This window comes from Aethalodelphis obliquidens, unplaced genomic scaffold (genome assembly GCF_003676395.1).
Source record: "Aethalodelphis obliquidens isolate GAN/ISIS:26980383/991018 unplaced genomic scaffold, ASM367639v1 scaffold42, whole genome shotgun sequence".
In the NCBI taxonomy this organism is placed as follows: domain Eukaryota; kingdom Metazoa; phylum Chordata; class Mammalia; order Artiodactyla; family Delphinidae; genus Aethalodelphis; species Aethalodelphis obliquidens.
The window spans coordinates 13,849,569-13,871,410 of record NW_020837986.1 but is presented as its reverse complement, the minus strand read 5'-3'; the positions used below and the strand labels follow the sequence as shown (position 1 = coordinate 13,871,410).

Sequence of the window (21,842 nt, the reverse complement as noted above, 5' to 3'; positions counted from 1 at the left end):
GGAGAGAGCTACTTTTTCCTTTGCGATATTCGTTCCTCTAGGCGCTCGGTAGTCTGCGTCCGTTTCCTTGGAGACCAAGACAGGCAAGAAAGCGGCAGGTCTCGCTGGGAAGTTTGAGTGGCCTTGGTTACCGCGCGACCCACGCTGAGACAAGGAAGTTGGAGAAGCCGAACAAATAGGCTGCCCAAAAAATCGGGGCCCCAAGGCCTCCGGACTCTTCTTCCATTCCCCCTAATGGCGCGCGTCTCTCCGAAGTACGTAAAAGGCGTATGGAGGGGCTGTGGACCGCGCATGCGTGCGCCCAACCTATCTCTGGCTGGGTCCTCGCCGGGTGTTGTCCCAAGGCCTTTTGACCCCGCCCTCCCCCCCCGCCCGCCCCATCTCCCGAGCCCCGCCTCTCCCTCGAGCTCTCCAGCCCCTGCTTGGCTTGTGTCCCTAGTCGGTGAGATTTCGGCTTCGAGACCCCATGCCAGTTTCACGTTTGCTGCTTGCATCCCATGGGTTGGGAATGATGGGAGTTCTTTCCCGCCCCAATCCAGACTCAACCACGCTGGGATTTGCTCCACAGTCCCCCAGTTCCAGGTTCTGGTGAGTCCAAGAGGGCTAGGGAAGGTATGTGGGTGGGGCTTGCTGACCCTGGGCTTGCAGTCAGCTTGCTCTCAACGCCCACGGCGGTGACTGTCCTGGGCAATAGAATCCAGAAACCTGAATTCCAGGCCCGGCTCTGTCATGCATTTGCTGTGGGACCCGGGGCGTGGCTCTGAAGCTCAGTTTTCTCACCACCTATCAGGATGTAAGAGTGTATCATGCTGCTCTCTTATTTATCTCTGATTGCTTTCCTGTTGGGTCTTTTCCATGCCTTCTGTTTCTCACAGTTCTTAGCACCTCCCAGCCGATGTGCTTAGTAAATTCTGGCTGGCTGCTGAAAAAGTGATAGCTAACACTTATGGAACACTTACCACATGCTTTACAAATATCATCTTTTGGAATTTTTGTACCAACCTGTGGAGGTAGCTTTTATAATTAGATCCAGTTTACAGATGAGAAAATTGAGGCTCAGAGAGGTAAATCCACTTGATCAAGGTTACAGATATCTGTAAGGGGGTAAGCTGGGATTTGAGCCCATGAGTTGTGTGACTGATTTGTGTTATGTCTGGTAGGATTATGTTCCATGGCAGCGGTCCAAGCAGAAAGCCAAGCCATCTACTCTGCCTCCGATCCCACGAGCTGTCAACACTCAGAAAAGCAAAATGAAGACCTGGACTACCATCCAGCCAGGTGGGCAGAGGCACTTGGGTGCTGGTGGAGTTGGGGACAGGATGGAGTGGATGCTCTTGGCCCTTGGTGACAACATTTATATCAGGGTAGGCTAACTGCTATAACAAACAATCCCCAGATTTCAAGTATTGATACAGAAACATATTTCTCATTTATGTTGAAGTACATTTGTGGATCTAGCGGGGAGGGAGTAATCTTTTTCATGTGATCATTCAGGGATCTAGGCTCCTTCACCTTGTGACAATGACATTTTTTAAGGCCTTGAAGTCCTCTGCTGGGTACTTTTGCATCCAGCAGAGAGAGAAGAGAGAGAGCAAGAGTATGGATGATCCTGTGGGTATTTCTTCTTCAGGGCATAGACTTGAAGTGACACACATCACTTCTACTCATATTCCAGTGTCCATAACTCAGTCACATGCCTACCCTTAACCACAAGGGAAGATGGGAAATATAGTCCAGCTATGTGTCCAGGAGGAAAAGAAAACAGGGTTTGGTGAACTTGGGATAATCTCTGCCACATCACTGTCATGCCTTCCAGGGGAGTTCTGAGGCCTTGGCTCAGGCAGACACGGGTTCAGACCTTGGCTCTCCCATCTGCTCTCTTGGGAAAGTGAGAAAGATGAATGAGTTTTTGTTTTCTCATTTGTAAAATGAGGACACTAATCTTTACCTGATAGGATTGTTGTGAGAATTAAATGAGAAGATCTGTGTAAAGCATTGTTATTCAGACCCAACACTCCTTTTAATGACAAATATTACAAATATTTTGTAATATTCCTTTAGTATCCTGAAATAAACTTCATAGATAATATAACCTACCTACATATATAATTTTTAAATATTAATTTAATACCATAACTGTAAAGGAAATGGAAAGTTATTTATAGTTAAATAAAGTATATTTCAGTATGTAAATGCTCAGGATGGAGTCCGTTAGAAGACATTAGAAAGTCTTCAGAAGCTTACTCATAGATGTGGAGTCATGGTGAACATAACAGTTGCAAATGCAGAGTGACACACGGTGGGAAATCAGGGACTCAAAATACCAAGAGGGATTTTTCATTGCAACTGTGATTTCCAAAGTGGTGCCCATGTCTTGGTAAAGTTCTAAACAAAAAGAGCACAATCTTCCCTTGATTGTAGCTGCTTTCTTGGAAAATTCAGCATTATAGTAAAACCCTGAAAAATATTCTTTGTGGCTATATGTAAAACAGAGTCAGGTTCTGGGATCGGATTGTTATAAATAGGGGTTTTACCTATGTCATATCTAGTAGGACTTAGGAGAGTTATGCAGGACAGGAGAATTCTATGTTCTATGGGGTTGTCCTGTTCTGGGGGATATCTTGTGTCCCTGGCCCCCACCTATAGATGCCACTTGGGCCCCCAATGAGAACCCATAGATCCCCCCCCGCCAATATATCTAAAACACCCCTGTCGAGAGTCATTGATATAAAGTGATGAGCACAAGAGCTGGTGGTAGTTTTTTTTTTTTTGCTGTACGCAGGCCTCTCACTGTTGCGGCCTCTCCCGTTGCAGAGCACAGGCTCCGGACGCGCAGGCTCAGCGGCCATGGCTCACGGGCCCAGCCGCTCCGCGGCATGTGGGATCTTCCTGGACCAGGGCCCGAACCCGTGTCCCCTACGTCGGCAGGCGGATTCTCAACCACTGTGCCACCAGGGAAGCCCAAGACCTGGTGGTAGTGACAGAATTTTTGTCTTTGGTCCTAGACCCTATTCAAACAGCATCTACAAGGAAACTCTTGCCCTTTTCTTTCACTGGGGAAGCGGTGAGGTATGTAACAGACACACCCACAAACAGAACAAGAGCAGTTACCGTATACCAAGCACTTACTATGTGCTAGATACTGTTCTCAACACTTTACACCTGTCACTTCATTTAATCTTCCCAACAACCCCATGAGGTGAGTGCTGTTGTTATCACCTCCTCTTACAGATGAGGAACCTGAGGCACAGACAGGTGTAACTCCCAAGGTCACAGGTAGGATGGGCACATCCAGACTGTGATATTTGGCAGTTTGGCTCCAGGACCCACAGTCAACCACTGGAGAAATGAAGTAAAAAATAAATGTAAAATGTAAAACAGTAAAACTTTTAGAAAAAAACATAGGAGAGAAAAATCTTTGGGACTGATGGCCAAGTGAAGAGTTCTTTGACTTTACACAAACAGCTGGATCCATAAAAGAAAAATGAAATAAATGGACAAGTTGGACTTCATCAAAATTTAAGACTTTTGTTCTTTGAAAGACTCTGTTAAGAGTATGAAAAGACAAGCTACAGACTTGGAGAAAATGTTTGCAAACCACATATCTGACAAAGGACTGCTTTGTAGAATATATTGGGAACCATCAAAACTCACTAGAAAAACAATTCAGTTAGAAAATGGGCAAAAGACATGAAGAGGCATTTCACCCAAAGAGGAAATACACATGGTAAATAAGCACGTGAAAAGATGTTCAACATCATTATCCATTAGGGCTATGCAAATTAAACCACAATGAGGTGTCACTGCACACCTATCAGAATGGGTAAAATGGAACACCAAATGTTGGCAACGAGGAGAAACTGGGTCATGCATACATTGCTTGTGGGTATGTGAAATGGAGCTGCCATTCTGGAAAAGAATATGGCAGTTTCCTATGAAACTAAACACACATTTCCCATAATGATCCAACAATTGCACTCTTGGGCATTTGTTCCAGAGACGTGAAACTTATGGTCACAAAAAAACCAGTGCAAGAGCATATCCAAAAGGTAAAATACCTTAGGTAGGAATAAACCTACCTAAGGAGACAAAAGACCTGTATGCAGAAAACTATAAGACACTGATGAAAGAAATTAAAGATGATACAAACAGATGGAGGGATATACCATGTTCTTGGATTGGAAGAATCAACATTGTGAAAATGACTATACTACCCAAAGCAATCTACAGATTCAATGCAATCCTTATCAAACTACCACTGGCATTTTTCACAGAACTAGAACAAAAAATTCCACAATTTGGATGGAAACACAAAAGACCCTGAATAGTAAAGCAATCTTAAGAAAGAAAAATGGAGTTGGAGGAATCAGGCTCCTTGACTTCAGACTATACTACAAAGCTACAGTAATCAAGACAGTATGGTACTGGCACAAAAACAGAAATATAGATCAATGGAACAGGATAGAAAGCCCAGAGATAAACCCACGCACATATGGTCACCTTATCTTTGGTAAAGGAGGCAAGAATATACAGCGGAGAAAAGACAGCCTCTTCAATAAGTGGTGCTGGGAAAACTGGACAGCTACATGTAAAAGAATGAAATTAGAACACTCCCTAACACCATACACAAAATAAACTCAAAATGGATTAAAGACCTAAATATAAGGCCAGACACTATAAAACTCTTAGAGGAAAACATAGGCAGAACACTCTATGACATACATCACAGCAAGATCCTTTTTGACCCACCTTCTGAAATGGAAATAAAAACAAAAATAAACACATGGGACCTAATGAAACTTAAAGGCTTTTGCACAGCAAAGGAAACCATAAACAAGATGAAAAGACGTCCCTCTGAATGGGAGAAAATATTTGCAAATGAAGCAACTGACAAAGGATTAATCTCCAAAATTTACAAGCAGCTTATGCAGCTCAATATCAAAAAAACCAACAACCCAATACAAAAATGGGCAGAAGACCTAAACAGACATTTCTCCAAAGAAGATATACAGATTGCTAACAAACACATGAAAGGATGCTCAACATCACTAATCATTAGAGAAATGCAAATCAAAACTACAATGAGGCATCACCTCACACCAGTCAGAATGGCCATCATCAAAAAATCTACAAACAATAAATGCTGGAGAAGGTGTGGAGAAAAGGGAACCCTCTTGCACTGTTGGGGGAAATGTAAATTGATACAGCCACTATGGAGAACAGTATGGAGGTTCCTTAAAAAACTAAAAATAGAACTACCATGCAGCCCAGCAATCCCACTACTGAGCATATACCCTGAGAAAACCATAATTCAAAGAGTCATGTACCACAATGTTCATTACAGCTCTATTTACAATAGCCAGGACATGGAAGCAACCTAAGTGTCCATCGACAGATGAATGGATAAAGAATATGTGGCACATATATACAATGGAATATTACTCAGCCATAAAAAGAAACAAAATTGAGTTATTTGTAGTGAGGTGGATGGACCTAGAGTCTGTCATACAAAGTGAAGTAAGTCAGAAAGAGAAAAACAAAGACTGTATGGTAACACATATATATGGAATCTATAAAAAAATAAAGGTTCTGAAAAACCTAGGGGCAGGACAGGAATAAAGATGCAGATGTAGAAAATGGACTTGACACTGGGAGGGGGAAGGGTAAGCTGGGACAAAAAGAGAGTGGCATGGACATATGTACACTACCAAATGTAAAATACATAGCTAGTGGGAAGCAGCCACATTAGCACAGGGAGAGCAGCTTGGTGCTTTGTTACCACCTAGAAGGGTGGGTTAGGGAGGGTGGGAGGGAGACGCAAGAGGGAGGAGATATGGGGATATATGTATATGTATAGCTGATTCACTTTGTTATACAGCAGAAACTAACACACCATTGTAAAGCAATTATACTCCAATAAAGATGTTTAAAAAAAAAAAGACGATGTGGTGTGTATACACACACAGACGCACACACACACACACACACGCACACACAGGAATACTACACAGCCATAAAAAAGAATGAAATAATGCCATTTGCAGCAACATGGATGGACCTAGAGATTACCATACTAAGTGAAGTGAATCAGAAAGACAAATATCGTATGATATCATTTATATGTGGAACCTAAAATATGATACAAATGAACTTATTTACAAAACAGAAACAGACTCACAGACATAGAAAACAAACTTATGGTTACCAAAGGGGAAAGGTGGGTGTAGAGATAAATTAGAAGTTTGGGATTAGCAGATACAAACTAGTATATATAAAATAGATAAACAACGAGGTCCTACTGTATACCATAGGGAATTATATTCAATATCTTGTAATAAACTATAATGGAAAAGAATATGAAAAGTATATATATATATATATATATATATATATATAAATAACTGAATCACTTTGCTGTACACCAGAAACTAAGACAACTTGTAAATCAACTGTACTTCAATTTTAAAAAGTGAAAAAAAAAAAAAAGTGCATGAAAGTTCCAGAGTAGCCTTATTCATAATACCCCCAAACTGGAAACAATCCAGATGTCCTTTAATGAGTGAGTAGTTAAACAAACTATGATGGGCTTCCCTGGTGGCGCAGTGGTTGGGAGGCCGCCTGCCGATGCAGGGTACACGGGTTCGTGCCCCGGTTTGGGAGGATCCCGCATGCCGCGGAGCGGCTGGGCCCGTGAGTCATGGCCGCTGACCCTGCGCGTCCGGAGCCTGTGCTCTGCAACGGGAGAGGCCGCAGCAGTGAGAGGCCCGCGTACCGCAAAAAACCCCCAAAAAACAACAACAACAAAAAACAAACGATGGTACATCCATTCCATAGCATGTAGTACTGTTCAGCAAGAAGAAGGAAAGAACTTTTGATACATTCACTAACTTGGATGAATCTCCAGAGAATTATGCTGAGTGAAAAAAGCCTATCTCAGAAGTGACATACTGTATGATTCCATTTGTATAGCCATCTGGGAATGACAGAATTTGTAGAAATGGAGAACAGATTAGTGATTGACATAGGTAGGGGGAGCATGGAAGGGGAGGAAGTGGGTGTGGCAATAAAAGGCAGCATAAGAGATCCTTGTGGTTGTGGAAATGTTCTGTCTTTCAGTGTTCTGGTTGTGATATCGTACTTAGTTTTGCAAGATGTTACGGTCGGGAAAAATTGGGTTAAGGGAACATAGGGTTTCTCTTCATTATTTCTTAAGTAAATGTAATCTGAATTTATTTAAAAATAAAAAGTTTAATTACAAAAATAATAAATCAGGGCTACCACCATTAATGAAAAGAAATACTCCTTATTAAAGCAATAAATCTTGCTAAGTATTTAAGTTCAGCTTACAAATGTTATAATTTTTAAAAACCCTTGTGAAGGGGGTTTTGGAAGTTGGTTAATTCTCCTAAATCGTTTAAGCCACCTTTAAAATTTAATATATTCACTTTCATTTTCAAAGAGTTCACTTGTTCTGATGAACAAAACCATTGGGTATTTAATGTAATTCTTGTATATCTAATAAATAAACTTCTAAATATGGATAATCTTATGTTCATTTAAAAATTGTAATTTATACACATTTAATAAGAGTGTATTAAACCTTTCAACTCAAAACAAATCTAAATCAAAATCTCACTTACACATTTTAAATTAGAACCACAAAATTAATCTATTAATCACTCCATCTCTCAAACAATACAATTCAATACCAGATACATACAGATAATTCATAACTTTAACACAAAATTACTCTAATTTTACTTTGTCACTTCAACACTTAATACTAAATTAAGGATATTGATCCATAAAAGAAATAATATTTTTCAAAAATGAACTGGGTTGCACCTCCAACAGAGATGTTGGCGGGGGCTGACAAGGCAGCAGTAGTGTTTGTGATCATCTGTGTGATTTGCCTCATAACTGCGCAGGATGCGTAGAGAGGAGGCAGGCATTCTCAGAACATGCCCTCCTAATGCCTTCTTCCGATCTGAATTATTTTCGTGTACTTCTCATCCGGCAGGACCACAGCTTTTACAGGTATTCCAGAGACAGCTGGTTAGCATTTTGCACGGCTCCTGTGCCTTTATCTGATGCTGTGGTCCTGATCCCAATTCTCAGGTCATTGGTAATAACAGTGACAGCTAGTAATTTATATTTAGCACTGAATATGGGTTAGGCACTATTCCAAATACTTTATAGTAACTTCTTTTTTAATTTCACTACAACTCTGTGAGGTAGGCATGATGATTATTTCTGTTTTACAGATGGGAAAGCTGAGGGACAGAGAGGTCATGTGACCTACCTAAGGTCATATAGCTAGTAGAAGGCAGAATTCAGATTCAAACCCAGGCTGTCTGCTTCATTAGTTGTTGCTATTAACCCCTACCCCTTCTGAGCTTGCCACCGGCCAGCTTGGTGGGAGAGATTGGGGATGTCTGGCCATCTCCTGCTGCTACCCCTCTCCTCCCCTCTGTTCAACCCCACCGTCACTGTGGTATGTGGAAGTCTCCTGGGCTTCTCTGTCCGTTATAACAAGGCTCAGAGTGGGGCCTGGGAGCTAACTGATGGATGTGAGCTTCATTCCTCAGTCTCACTGTCGTACATTATAAGGACATGAGTGGATGGCATTGGGGTTTCTCATGGCTGGTGCCTTCTCTGGGACCTGACCCCAGACCTGCCTCTACCCTCACACTCTCTCTGTCCTTTCCTATACCCTAGGGTTGCAATCCAAGCCCACCTTGTGGATGACAAGTCAGCCGAGGAATCCACTAGAACTGCGCAGAGGAAAGTTGGACTCGGGGAAGACACAGACCAAAATCCGACTAGTGAGAGTATGACGAGCATCTTTCCGCAGGCACCAGGGCCCAGGGCAGGGGGCGGGGGATGGTGATAGCAAACACGCACTGAGCACTTCATGGGTGCCCGACTTGACTCCTCATCCCCACAGCAACCCCGTGGGCACGCTTATCATCATCCCTCTTCTACAGATGGGGAAACCGAGGTGCAGGGAGATGACACAGACCACGCAGCTAGAAAATGCAGTACCAGGGGTCAAAGCCAGTTAGGCAAACAGTAGTTTGCCTTTGTTTTTGTATTTTTTGGCCGCGCTGCAAGGCATGTGGGATCTTAGTTCCCTGACCAGGGATCGAACCTGCGCCCCCTGCATTGGGAGCACAGAGTCTTTTTTTGGGAGCACAGAGTCTTAACCACTGGACCACTAGGGAAGTCCCTTGCTTTTGTGTTTAAGACTCAGGAAAATGATCAGAATCACTTTTTTTTTTAACATTAATGACTGCAATGCATTAAAACATGAAATATATGAACATCTATGAAAGAACAAATAAAACCAACTCGCTGTTCACCTTTGGAGGATCCCAGGGAAACAAATCACTAATTTTTTTTTTTTTTGACTTAAAACAATAGAAATTTATTGTCTCACAGTTCTGGAGGCCAGAAGTCCAAGATCAATGTGTTGGCAGGACTGTGCTCCCTTTGAGCAGAATCACTTTTTATTTTACTGCATTAGGAACACAATTTAGTGGCTTGTTCCTTTTAAAATTTCCAGTAAATTAGCCTTTTACGGAATACAGTGCATCTTAAAGAAAGGCTTAGGAGCTTACTATTAAAAATTTTCACATCAACTAATAGAACTTTTGATAATTGATTTTCTTACCATCCATTGTTTTTTTATGGCTTCTGAACATTGTTTCAAAGTATTTGAAATGACTAGAAGAAGAGGGGGCTTTTGTGTCCATAGGAGAAAGTAAAATACCAAATACTATAAATACTACAAAATACTATAGAAGAATTCTTAACTTCTTCAGGAAAGTTTTTAATATGAGTCAATGAACAAGGACTGTATATAAAGAAATAGGGAAAAATGTATTTGCCTTGAAACCTTTTTTTTCCTTTAACCTTCAATTTTGCAAAAATGGTTTAGAGGCAGCCCTGCATTTGTAAAGTAGGAACTCATATTTCTGATGTTATTTTTTTAATTTTTATTTTTTTGTGGTATGTGGGCCTCTCACTGTTGTGGCCTCTCCCATTGTGGAGCACAGGCTCCGGACGTGCAGGCTCAGCAGGCCCAGCCGCTCCGCGGCATGTGGGATCTTCCCGGACCGGGTCACGAACCCGTGTCCCCTGCATTGGCAGGCGGACCCTCAACCACTGTGCCACCAGGGAAGCCCTCTGATGTTATTTTTATCCTGACTTTAGAAGGGTTTATGTGTTTTTGTCTGAAAGATGAACTTGGACAATTGGCTCTAAAAGTTGTGCTCCTAACCAGTTCCTAATACTGTCTCTTGTAATCATTCATTTGTTTAGTCAACAAATATTTGAGCACCTACTATGTGCCAGACCCTGTTCTAGGTGTGGGGATTCACCAGTGATGTGGACTCTGACCTTAGGGAGCTCACATTCTACTCGGGGAGACAGACAATAAGTAAGACAGATAAAAATGTAATATGTGTAGTGAGGGTTAAGAGCTATGAAGAAGTGTAAAATAAGGTTAGGGGCTTAAGAGGCACAGAGGATGGAGTGGCCATGACTGTTTTAGGAGGGTGGTCAGGGAAGGCTGCTAAGGTGGTGACATCTGAGGGGGAATGTTCCAGGCCAAGAAGCTGGAAGTGCAAAGGCCCTGAGGTTGGTGTGAGGTCAGTGATGGGCCAGGTGATGAGGAAGAAAGATGGTGGGCTGTGGGGGGAAGGAGATAGCTTGTATACAGCCCTGTAGTCCATGATTAGGCTTTGTGTTTGCATAGAGTAAGGCAGGAAGACCCTGGAGGATTCTGAGTAGAGTGGGGAAATGATCTGACTTAGATTTTCACGGGAGTCCTTGGGCTGCTGCTGCTGTGTGCAGAACGGGCTGTGGGGACAAGGGGGAAACAGAGCAAGGGAGTAGAAATGACTCAGTTGGTTTGTTCTTGGATATGAAGTAGGATCCTGACTCTGCCCCTCAGCCTTAGGACAGTCACTTACTCGATCAACAACTCCTGAGAGAATGCCTACGATATGCCAGGCACCAAGCCGGGTGTTGGGGACACAGCTGTGAACATGGCCCTTAGAATCTGTGCTATGATGGAGCTTATACTTTAGTGGGGAGACACATGATAAATGAATTTAAACCCCCAAAGAATTGTACTCATCAGTTTATTCAACCCATACTTGTGGAGCTCCAGGCACTGTCCTGTGTGCTGGAGATACATACAGCTGTGACAAAACAACCAGAGCCCCTGCCCTCCTGGCTGTAAAATTCTAGTTGAGTAGACAGACACGAAACAAGATAATAAGAAAAACATGTTATGTTTGGTAGCGATGAGTCCTAGGAGAAAAATAAATTGGGAAAAGGGGAGACATAATTACAAACTGTAATTATGTAATTACAAATTGGGTAAGGGTCAGGACGGCACAAAGTAGGGTTTCTACCCTAGAGCTGGTGGTCAGCGAAGATCCATTTCTAGAGCAGAGGTCATTAATTGTACACTTTATCAGAATCACCTGGGAGTGGGGCTCAGTGGGCCCGAGACTCAAGAGACTGGCATTTTTCACAAGATGCTTCTGGTCCCCGTGGGCCATATTTGGAGATGTTTTGGTCTGGAGATGTGAAGGCAAGATGGTGGAGTGGCTAGGAGCCCAGACTTCAAGGACAACGGCTCTGCGATGGGTGACCTTGGGTAAGGTACTGCATCTCTCTGACCCTCAAGTTCTGCTTCTCTAAAGTGGGGATAATAATAGTCCCAAGTAGGCTTCTCTGGTGGCGCAGTGGTTGAGAGTCCATCTGCCGATGCAGGGGACACGGGTTTGTGCCCTGGTCTGGGAAGATCCCACATGCCGCGGAGCGGCTGGGTCCGTGAGCCATGGCCACCGAGCCTGCGCGTCCGGAGCCTGTGCTCCACAACGGGAGAGGCCACAAGAGTGAGAGGCCCGCGTACCGCAAAAAAAAAACAAAAAGCAAAGCCAAAAATAATAGTCCCAAGTGAGGTAGTGCATGGGAAGTGCTTAGCATACTTTAGAGTTCATAATAAGTACTCTGTGCATTTGCACTATTACTCATTATTGCGTGAGGAATATGGCAGCTGAGGGCTAGGAAGAGGTAGTTTCTAGCAAAGGACAGAGAAATGAAGAACAGAAGGAATAAAGCAGAGAGCACATAGCCTGGCAGAGGCGGAGGGTGAGAACCGGTGAGAATGGTGACTCGTCACTGAGTGTGCGAGACGCGCCACTAAGCGGCTTGACTGTGAATATTACCTCATCTGTTTTTTATAGCAGCAGCTCTCTGAAGCCGGCATTAGTTTCCTAACATACGGAATGAGTAGAGCAGGGTTCTGGGAGGCTAACTAACGTGCCCAGGTTCCCTTAGGTGGGAAGTGGCAGAGCTGGCATTTGAACCAAGGTGTGTCGAGGCCTAACATCCAAGCCTTGATCACTGTGAGGTTCAGCCCGCCTTGCAGCCTTAGGCCCACTCAGCTCCTCATCTTAATGTAGTGGAAAGATAGACATTGGGAGTCGGAAGTCTGCCTTTCGAGTTCCGGTGCCACTACTTCCTGTTTGTGCAACTTTGGGGCAGTCATGTAACCCGCCTGAACATCCATCCACCTATGAGTAAAATAGAGCTGGGGAACAGAGGGTTGTTGGAGGGTAAGCTGATACCCTGAGCCGCCTGCTGAGTGAGGCACCCTCAGCGATTGTTCTTGTTGTTATTATTATTGTAGGTTATGTGTACCTGCTTGGGGGCCCTTAGGCAAGTCCCTTAATCCCTTAGAGGCTCCTTCTTTTCCCAGGGGCTGTTGTATGAAACAGTCCTCACTCAGCTCAGCTGCCTGACGAGAAATGGTAGCGATTATCATCCACTCTGCCTCTCCTGCTTCTTCTCCAGACAAGGCCCATAACCTCGGCCATCTTCTTTCCTACTTGGGCGTTTTCTATTATTGCTAGTACTATATAGTTCATCGATTCTAAGAAGCCATTGATAATAAGGTGTACCTTTATCTTAATTACCCACTAATAAAATATTTGTCAATTAGACTGTAACACGCCACCAACTGTAAGATATATCCCCACCTCAGAGTGTAAAATTATGGGAAAATGGGTGTTTCAGCAAGGATGAAATAATTCAAGGTGCTCTGACCCGCAGACAATGGGGAACCGCCGCCCAGCTCGGGTGGCATTTACCAGTCGAGGCCACGAGGGGGCGGATTGCGGCGGGAGGGAAGTGGTCCCTAGGCTCCCGGAGGTTCCGGCCAGCTCCGCGTATCACGAAACACTGCCCCCTTTCCCTGTTCCTCCGCTTGCAGACGATGCTCAGGAACCGGCGAACCGCGCACCAGGAGCTCTGCAACCACGAGGACTTCCTCACCAAGCTCTGTGGGGAACTGATCAAGACCATCCAGGACACGGACGACAGCTCGGCCCTGAAAGTGCGGGTGATGCTGCAGCAGGAGGACGTCTTCACGGTGAGCCCCCACCGTGGCCCCGCAGCCCTGCCTCTGCCCTGCGTTGCGGTCCAGCCCGCGACGCCGCCCTCCTGAGCGCTTGGGCGCCCTCTCCTGCATTCTCCCGGCCTCTCCCGGCCCATTGCGCAAGCTGCTTCCTCCATGTGGAGGATACATCTCTTACACACTCCGGCCCCCACCCCCACCCCCCGCCCACCTACCTGGGCTTTGGAATCAGACTGGGGGTGGCGGGGGGTGGGGACTCATCCCCATCAGCACTTATTAGCTGGAAGAGTTTGGGTTAACCTCTGAGCCCTGTAAAACTGGGGCACAACTGCACCCACCCTGAAGAGGAGTTGTGCCTGGCACACAGTATGTGTGGGGTTGGGTTTGGAGACTCCTCTGAGGAAGTGCTGAGTCCTCTGACAGTCCGTGCTTTGGCTGCACCAGTGGAGGCTTGGGGTGAGCTGACCCCCCTCCCCGCCCCCCACTCCCACAGACCATCGCTGACATCTTGGAGTACTCAAACAAGAAGAAGCTGCACCAGATGAAGTGTGAGCTTCAGGAATGGGAGGAGAAGGAGGAATCCAGGATACACAGTAAGAATCCCTGGGGCTGACTCCCTGACCCTCGCCTGGCCCTCTGTGGAGGTCAGCCGCCGGGCATTCCCCTTGCACCTCCCTTTCGGAAACCATCAGGCCCATCACCTCCCTTCTGCTAAGATGCACAGCTGACAGCTTACTCATCAAGCACTTAGCGCTTGCAGGCCCTACGTGCTTTGTTTTTACGGGCTCACTCTCCGTCATTCCGACTACCTGTAAGGCAGGGAAGTTTTCCTTTTCTCCCATTTTACAGATGAGGCAACTGAGGGTAAGGGAAATGAAGGTTATACAGCTAGGAGCCAGCATCCAATCCCAGCCTCCCTCTCTCTTGCCAGCGTCCCTCTGGGAGTCAGTGGCTGGAATAGGTCACTGGCCACAGACCTGCTGAGCCTGTGGTTTCTTTCCCCTGAGCAGACTAGAAGCCTTCTGAGGGGAGGGGCAGTGTGTCAGGCAGCCTCAGACGCTGGGGATCCCCTCCATGGAGGGTGGCAGGATAGACTGTCTTAATCCTGCCCTGGTCATGTCTTGGGAGCCAGTGTTGCCCCATTTCACTGGGCTCATTGCCTTGGGAGCGTGTGTGTGAGGGGACTGAGGTCCAGAGAGGGAGGGTCTTGGTGAGGGTCATGCAGTGGCATTGGCAGAGCCGGGATCTTGCACTGGGATAGTTTCTTTCCTACCCGGTACTGCCTCTTCTCCTGTAAAGGTAAAGAGCTCTCTAGGGGCTTAACTGTCCACCACCTCCCAGCCTTGTGTGACCTTGCTTCAGCCCAGACCCCAATTCATTGGTCAAGGAGAGCTTTGCCTCTTGGGTCTCCCCAGGGGGGTTCTTGAGGGAGGATCCTGCCTTCTGTCCCTCCTGATCTCTTCAGACCTGGAGCAGCAGGTGGAACAGCTGGATGCCAAGATCGAGAAGGTCCACAAGAAAGTGAGCTTCATGAGCACTTACATGGACCGTGAGTATCCCATCAAGTCGGTCCAGGTTGCCAACCTTGTGCGCCAGCTGCAGCAGGTGAAGGACAGCCAGCAGGTAGGTGAGCCCATGGCCTTGCCTCGCCAGACCATGTGGGAGGCAGGGCTGGTGGCCAACACCCTCCTGCTGACCCCCAGGATGAGCTGGATGACCTCAGTGAGATGTGCAGAATGGTCCTGGCATCTATGTCCAACCAGATTCAGAATAAGAAAAAAAACCTACTGAGGTCTCTGGTGGTGGTGAGTAGCCAGCCACTGTGGCAGGTATCCAGGTCCTGCCCCCAGCCCTGCTTTTTTCCCTGTCCTCTGCCTCCAGGCCCCCCCCACACCCACCATGCTACCCAGTGCATGGTCGCCCCTGGGGCCAGACTTGGGAGCCAGACCTCTCCTTCCTCTGCAGAAAATCCAGCGTGCTCATCAGGAAACGCTCCTGCAGAAGACTTGGAATAGCCAGCTCATACTGAAATACATGGACAAGTTCCGAGAAGTGAGTGGGCAGCAAAGGTGGTCGTCACCCCTGTGCTAGAGCAGGAGGGTGGGTGGTCCCCAGGACCTGTGGGAGCCAGGCTTGTCCTGATGTGGCGCTCATGAGGTCTCTGACTCTGGTGTTAGCCTTCCTCCTTGGCAGTGCCATTAATGCCACTTGTCATTCATCTGAGAAGGGGATTTGTGCTGGCCTAGGGTTTGCCTCATTAACCAACACCGCCAGCCATGACCCAGCAGCACCATCGCCAAGCATCACCACATGACCATCACTTTAATTTCACTACCCAGCCCCGGTCTCCACCTCTTTAATTCTTGTCATTGACCGTCACTCATGACCAGTGTTAATGAAATCCACCATCACCACCCTCTCGCGGTAATTTTCGTGATCTTGCACCTTCATCAGTTATCCGAGTGAATGGCCTTCATCACCTCCACCAGCCCCCGTTAATTCTCACTGTCAAGCGCTGCCACCCATTTGCAACCTGTCTCCCTTCTCCACGATCCCCTCACCCTTAACCGGAACCATCAAACATCGTCGGTAACTTGTGAGCCAGCCCTGCCCTGCACAGCGAGGACCCCCGTCTGGAGTCCGGAAGTCCCAGTGACAAAAGTGACAAAGCCCAGGCCATTTCTGTAGATGAATGAGCAGTAATCCTTGTTCATTTTGCCCTTTTCTCCCTTTGGTTGGGGAATGTTTCGTTTCTCACTTTCCCCTGCTCTCCTCAGCTTATAGACCATTTTGAGGAGGAAATACCCGTATTAAGGGCTGAGGTGGAGCAGCTCCAGTTTCAGATCTGGGAACCCCGAGAGATTGTGTTTGCGGACGTTCTGCTTCGGAGATCCAAGTACGTGATCCTTGTGTAGCTACCTCTTAAACTAGCCACGCTCTGGACTCGAAGAAGCTCTCTGTTCTCGGGGAAGGCAGCCTGGTGGAGGAGGCAGGAGGCTGGGTTTTTGCCTTGGCTTTGCCCCTGACTGTGTAGCAGATGTGACCTTTCCCATCTTTGGGCCTTAGTGTCCCATCTCTGCACAGCAGGCTGAGTTAGGTAATCTCTCTGGACCCTTCCAATTCCACATTCCACGTTTCAACCAAGTGGGTCCGCCCCTAAGCTCCTGGGGTGTTCAGGAAGACAGTGTTGAGTGGGGTGGTCGGCTCCAGAGACGAATGGCCTGGAAGGCACACTGCAGGGAAAGAAGGGTGTTCTCTCCGTGGGGCAGAATTCTGGGCCCCAAAGGAAGGACTTCCCTCCTTCCAAAACCAGTTCGCTGCCTGCCCTCCCTTGGGTCAGGCCCTCTGGGTCTGAGGGTGAGGATCCTACCAGGCCACGCCTCTCTATGTGGGGCAGATCTTACCATCTGCAAATTATTTTTCTTCTTCTTATCTTCTATGTCTATCTCCTTCTCTTCCTCTCCCCTTCTTTCCTCCTCCTCTACCTCCTATTCTTCATTCTCCTCTTATTTTCCTTAAAAAGTACTGTCAGATTTATGATGTGCCTATGGAGTGCCAGGCACTGTGAGTGCCAGTAACCCTGGGCTCTAACACCATGGAGCCAAGGAGGGGACCAGACATTAATCGATAACGAGCCACTGACAAAGGTCCCGCGGCAACTGACCCCAGAGCTGCTGAAGCAGAGGCATAGATGTGGCGCTGGCAGAGCGTAGCCCGGACAGAGAGGAGTCTGGAGGGTCAAGAGAGGTTTCCCTGAGAATGTGACAGTTTAAACCAGGGTCTGAAGGATGATGCATAGAAGTTCACTGGGCAAAAGGGGCTGAAGGAGGAAACTGGAGGAAGAACATTTCCAGGTGGTGGTGCTGGCGTCTTGGGGGTGTGGTGAGTAGGCACCGTCGTCCTTATCTGAGCTCTGAACACATTGAAATAAGACTGAAAGGAGCAAGGCGGACATGGGCCAGACGCTCACTTTTATTCTGATGAAGCTGATTTTAGAGAAGGTAGCAACAGCTTCTACCTCCAGATATCTTGGCTTCTGAATAGTGAACCCAGAATTGGGCAAGTCGAGCTCCTTGGTCAGCTGTGTTGGAGCAGAGGAGAGTGTCGTCCTTGCAGGCTGCTCGTGGCTGAGAGGCAACAGGGCACCCATGCCCCATCCTATTCTCCAGACTCACTGGTCAGGTCGTTGTACCCCTTTCCGGGGGCAGAGTGAGTAAAGTGAGGCCAGGAGCAGTATGGCTGCTGCTGCCCCTCCACGGGCAGGGAGACACCGGGAATGGGAAGACGCTTTCTCCTCCTAAAACGTGGGAGGGGCGCATCCCTAGGCAGAGCTTCTCCAACCAGAACGTGCACAGGAATCCCCTAGAGATCTTGTTACAGAGCAGATGCTGAACCGGTAGGTCTGGAGTGGGGCTAAGGAGTCAGCATTTCTAAGAAGCTCCTGGGTGAGGCTGACGCTGCCAGTCCCTGGGTCACAAGCGGAGCAGTGAGGCTGTGGAGCATGTGTGGTAGGAGGGAACTTGATGTTTACCAGGGGCTGAATGAGGCTGGAATGCAGAGTGGTGGGGAGAGTAACGGGGAGGAAGCAGGACAGCTCAGCCCCTAGGAACCTCCACGCAGGGCCCGGTAGACCGAGGGAAGAGTTTGGTACTTGACCCTGAAAGCAAAGAAATTGTAAGCTGAGTGGTGACATCAGATTTGCATTCCAAGAAGAGTTACTTTGAAAAGAGGGTGGAGGAGATATTGGAGAGGGGCCAGAGGAGGTGCTGGGAGTCTGGTTGGCAATCGTGGGGGGGGGGGGGGGTTGGGGAGTGGCTTGGCCAGGGTGGGTGGCAGAAGAGAGAGGAGAGATGGTTGGAGTGGAGAAGAATTGAAGAAGGTAAACCCGTAGGTCTTGGTGATATTTGGATGTGGGAAGTCAAGGACAGGGAGGTGTCAAGAATGACCCCTGGGTTTCTGGCTTTTGTCACAGGGTGGGTAGTGGTACCAGATCCAGAGAGAGGGAAGGCTGGGGCCGGGGGGGTGAAGGATGCTTACGCAGGTCAGTCTGCAGTTGACTGGGACACTGAGTTTAATTTACAGAGACCTCAGCGTGGAGCTGTCAGGTAGGCAGTTGGGGGTACGAGTGTAGATATCAGAAGACAGATACTGACTGGAGATGGAAATTTGGGCATTGCCAGTACAGAGATGCATTTTTTTTTTTTACTATTATTTTGAACAATTTCAAATATACAGAAAAGTCCAGAGAGTATTATGATGAATACGCAGTTACCCATCTAGATTTAGGAATAGTTATATTTTTGCCATATTGGCTTCATCTTCATTTCTTCCTTGTTCTTTCTTCTGAAATGTTGTAAATTGCAGACATCCTGACATTTCATGTCTAAATCCTTCAGCGTGCGTCAGTATGTACCATGAGAGTGGGTGAGAGAACTGGGAGGGAGAATGTAATCCTGGAGCCTTGGAAATGTTCGTGCTGGTCACTGAGATGGGAAGATAGTGCAGATGGGAACCCACTGCTCTTGCTACTGTTACGGAAAGAATAATGCCTGTCATTTACTGAGCACTTATTACATGCTGGCCTGGTCTCATTTAATCTTCCCATCAGTGACTGAAGGTGGACCCTCCCCCCTTGACAGATGAGGAAACGAGGCTCGCCTGGGGTCTGTCGCATAGTGAGTGCTTGTTACATAGGTGCCCAGTGATGTCCAGAGGCTCAGAGGGGAGAAGCAGTGTGCTCAAGGTGACACAGAGTTAGGCTTCCAAACCAGTCATCCTGACTCCAGAGAGAGCGCTCGTCCTGAGGGGCCCCAGCACTTCAGAGCTGAGCTCTTGTTTCCTCTTGGCCTCAGAGCTCTGTGGGGCAACATGAGTCCTGCCAAACCAGTTCCTTTTCCATTTTGACGTGTGTGTGTGTGTGTGTGTGTGTGTGTGTGTGTGTGTGTGTGTGTGTTTGCTGTAAGGTCACAGGTTGTGTTCCTCTGAGGCCCTGCTCCCCTACCTGCAGCTCTGGCGCCCCTGCTTGGTGTCTCACACCCCTCTTTGCTGTTTCCTACCAGGTGCACCCCTAACATGGACATCATCCTCAACATCCCTGTGGAAGAGCTGCTGCCCTTCTAGATGGCGGGGCGATGGGCCACCCCTCCCTCCCTGGTCTCTTCCCCACACCCAGAGCCTTGAGTTCTCTCCTTCCAAGCCCACGTCCCCATCCAGACCTGGTCTGCAGTTCCTTCCTTCCTCCTGCTCCCTCCCTCCGTCCTTTCCTCCCTTGCGTGCTTCCTGTTTCCTGTCCGCTTCCTGCGTCCCCCTCTCCCTCCATGCTTTTGGTTGGTGCTTCTACCTGAGCCAGGTAGGAATTCCTAGTCAAGTCCTTTTTACCAATAAAGCTGGGTTTGCCTTTTGCCAGTGCCTGGGGCTTCCTGAGAAGCCTAGGCAGAAGTGGATTTTGTCTTAAGATTAGGGGTGGGCAACTGTGCTGCCTGCATCTGGGGCTCCAAACTTCTTGAGAAGTGCTGGAGCGCCGCCCCCTGCCTGAGTCTCCATGGTTCTGTGGCTCCGGGCCACCCCCTCCCTGGTGCAGTGCGACTCCAGTTTCTCACCTGATTTGTGCCCAGACCTGTTGAGGCCAGTTCCGGGATGGAGGGGGGATTCCTTGAGTTGGATACACCTGGGAACTTGCTGGACCTTCACTGCTGCTGGCCGTCTCTTTTCCAGTCCAGCCGTCTGTCTGTCCACCGCTTCTACCCCAACGGTGTGTGGACGTGAACACCAACTCATCCTCAGGTGCCTAGTCAGGCGCTGTTCCCTGCCACATACTCTTTCACGATGGACTTAAGAGGGGCGCTGCCTGGACCCCTCTCCAGCAACGGCTTTTGCTCCGGTTACCAGGAGGGCCACTGGCAGGTGGCCTCCAGCTGCCAGTGCCTTCGGGCTTTGCCTTGGCTGCAGAGAGCCGAGCCTCTTCCCACCTTCCATGATGCTTAAGGTGCCAACACCAAAGGCTGTTCTGGCTCCAGGGCTGCTTGGAGGGTTGGCTGAAACTGCCCCTGGACCGGCACTGCAGCTTGACTCCTCCCTCTGCCCAGCCCTGTGCACCTCTCTCTCCTCCCTCCTTCAGCGGGTCCCAAGGACACTCAGTAGTCAATGTCCTGTACCCTGTGCTCTGTCTCAGAATTGGCCTCCCTGGGGACCCAGACTGTTCCCACTCCCAAGAGCCTCTGGCCGCTCACAGATCCACTCTGTGTTGGGAGACTTTCGGTTACAGGTAACAGAACATCCAAGTCAGATTGGCCAAAACGATAAAGGGCTCAGGCACATAAATATTCTAGGTGAGGCGGGGCTTTAACCAGAAGTCAAGCGATGGCACTGAGGACCTAGTTTCTCTTTCTCTCCTTTGTTCTCCAGGGTGTTTCCTCTTGCTGAGGTCGGCACTCCCTGTGGTCCCAGTATGGCTGCCAGCACCTCCTGGGGTGTAGGATTCCTTGTTCTTGTCCTGCTGGAAATAGGCAGGGTCTCTGTCCCAGAACTTTCAGCCCAAGTCTTAAGATTGCTGTGACTGGACAGGCTCATATCACACGCCCACCGGGAACCAGCCTAGGGGGTGGAGAGTGCCTACTAATTTAGTCTAGATCATGTACTGGACCCCTAGAGCAGGGGAAGGGGTTGGGGGGGTAGAGCACATGACCCAGGCTAAGCCAATAGGCACTCCCAGAACCATATGGATCTCCAAACAGAAATGGACAGTGTTGAACATCATAATAGCAAATGCTTATTAGCTAGAACTTACTTATGCTTTACGTCTGTCAACTCATCACATCCTCACAGGAACAACCCTAGGAGGTAGGTATGTGAGCATTTCAATTTTACAGATGAAGAACCCAAAGCATGAAGAGGTGAAGTGACTTTTTCGAAAGTCACCAGGCTAATGTCTGTAAGTGGTGCAGAGCTGAGCCGCCAGGTGTCATAGGAGCCAATTAAGACAAGTCCAAATTAAAGGAACAGTCAGGCTTCAATCGTTCACTTCCACATGTAAGGAAGAGGCCAAACTGGAGAAGCACTGACATCCCTTCCTTGGATTTTCCCCTTGGAACAAATGGCACCATCCCATCAGGTGGATCGAAGCTGGGGATGCTCTCACTGCTGGGGGAGCCCCGAACTAAAGGCTCCTTCAGTTTTATGGATCTGGGGGCCACGGGGAGTGGGGGGATTGGGGTGGGGAAGGGAGTGTGGGAAGGGCTAGGAGCAAGAGGGTCCTGACTCTTGAGGCAGAGTGGAGACGTGTCTTCCAGGTTTCCCCCGCCCCCCATAAGGGTGAGGCACCCGAGGAGGGCCTCGGCCGAAGGCAATCCCCTTCCCACTAAAGGTCTCTGAAGAAAGCTGGGATAGGAATGCAGGTTGGGGCAGGGGC

The 21,842-nt window shown here is 47.9% G+C and overlaps 1 protein-coding gene across 1 annotated transcript; it reads left to right on the top strand.

The window, feature by feature from the left end:
* Positions 1–291: 291 nt before the first annotated feature.
* CUNH20orf96 (chromosome unknown C20orf96 homolog) lies at positions 292–20,318 on the top strand. Its single transcript, XM_027078059.1, has 10 exons — positions 292–588; positions 1,161–1,278; positions 8,719–8,831; positions 13,292–13,450; positions 13,929–14,028; positions 14,901–15,058; positions 15,139–15,240; positions 15,401–15,487; positions 16,213–16,331; positions 19,495–20,318. The coding sequence occupies exons 1-10, from the start codon at positions 292–294 to the stop codon at positions 19,553–19,555; spliced, it is 1,314 nt and encodes a 437-aa protein (XP_026933860.1). The 3' UTR covers positions 19,556–20,318.
* The last annotated feature ends 1,524 nt before the right edge of the window (positions 20,319–21,842 follow it).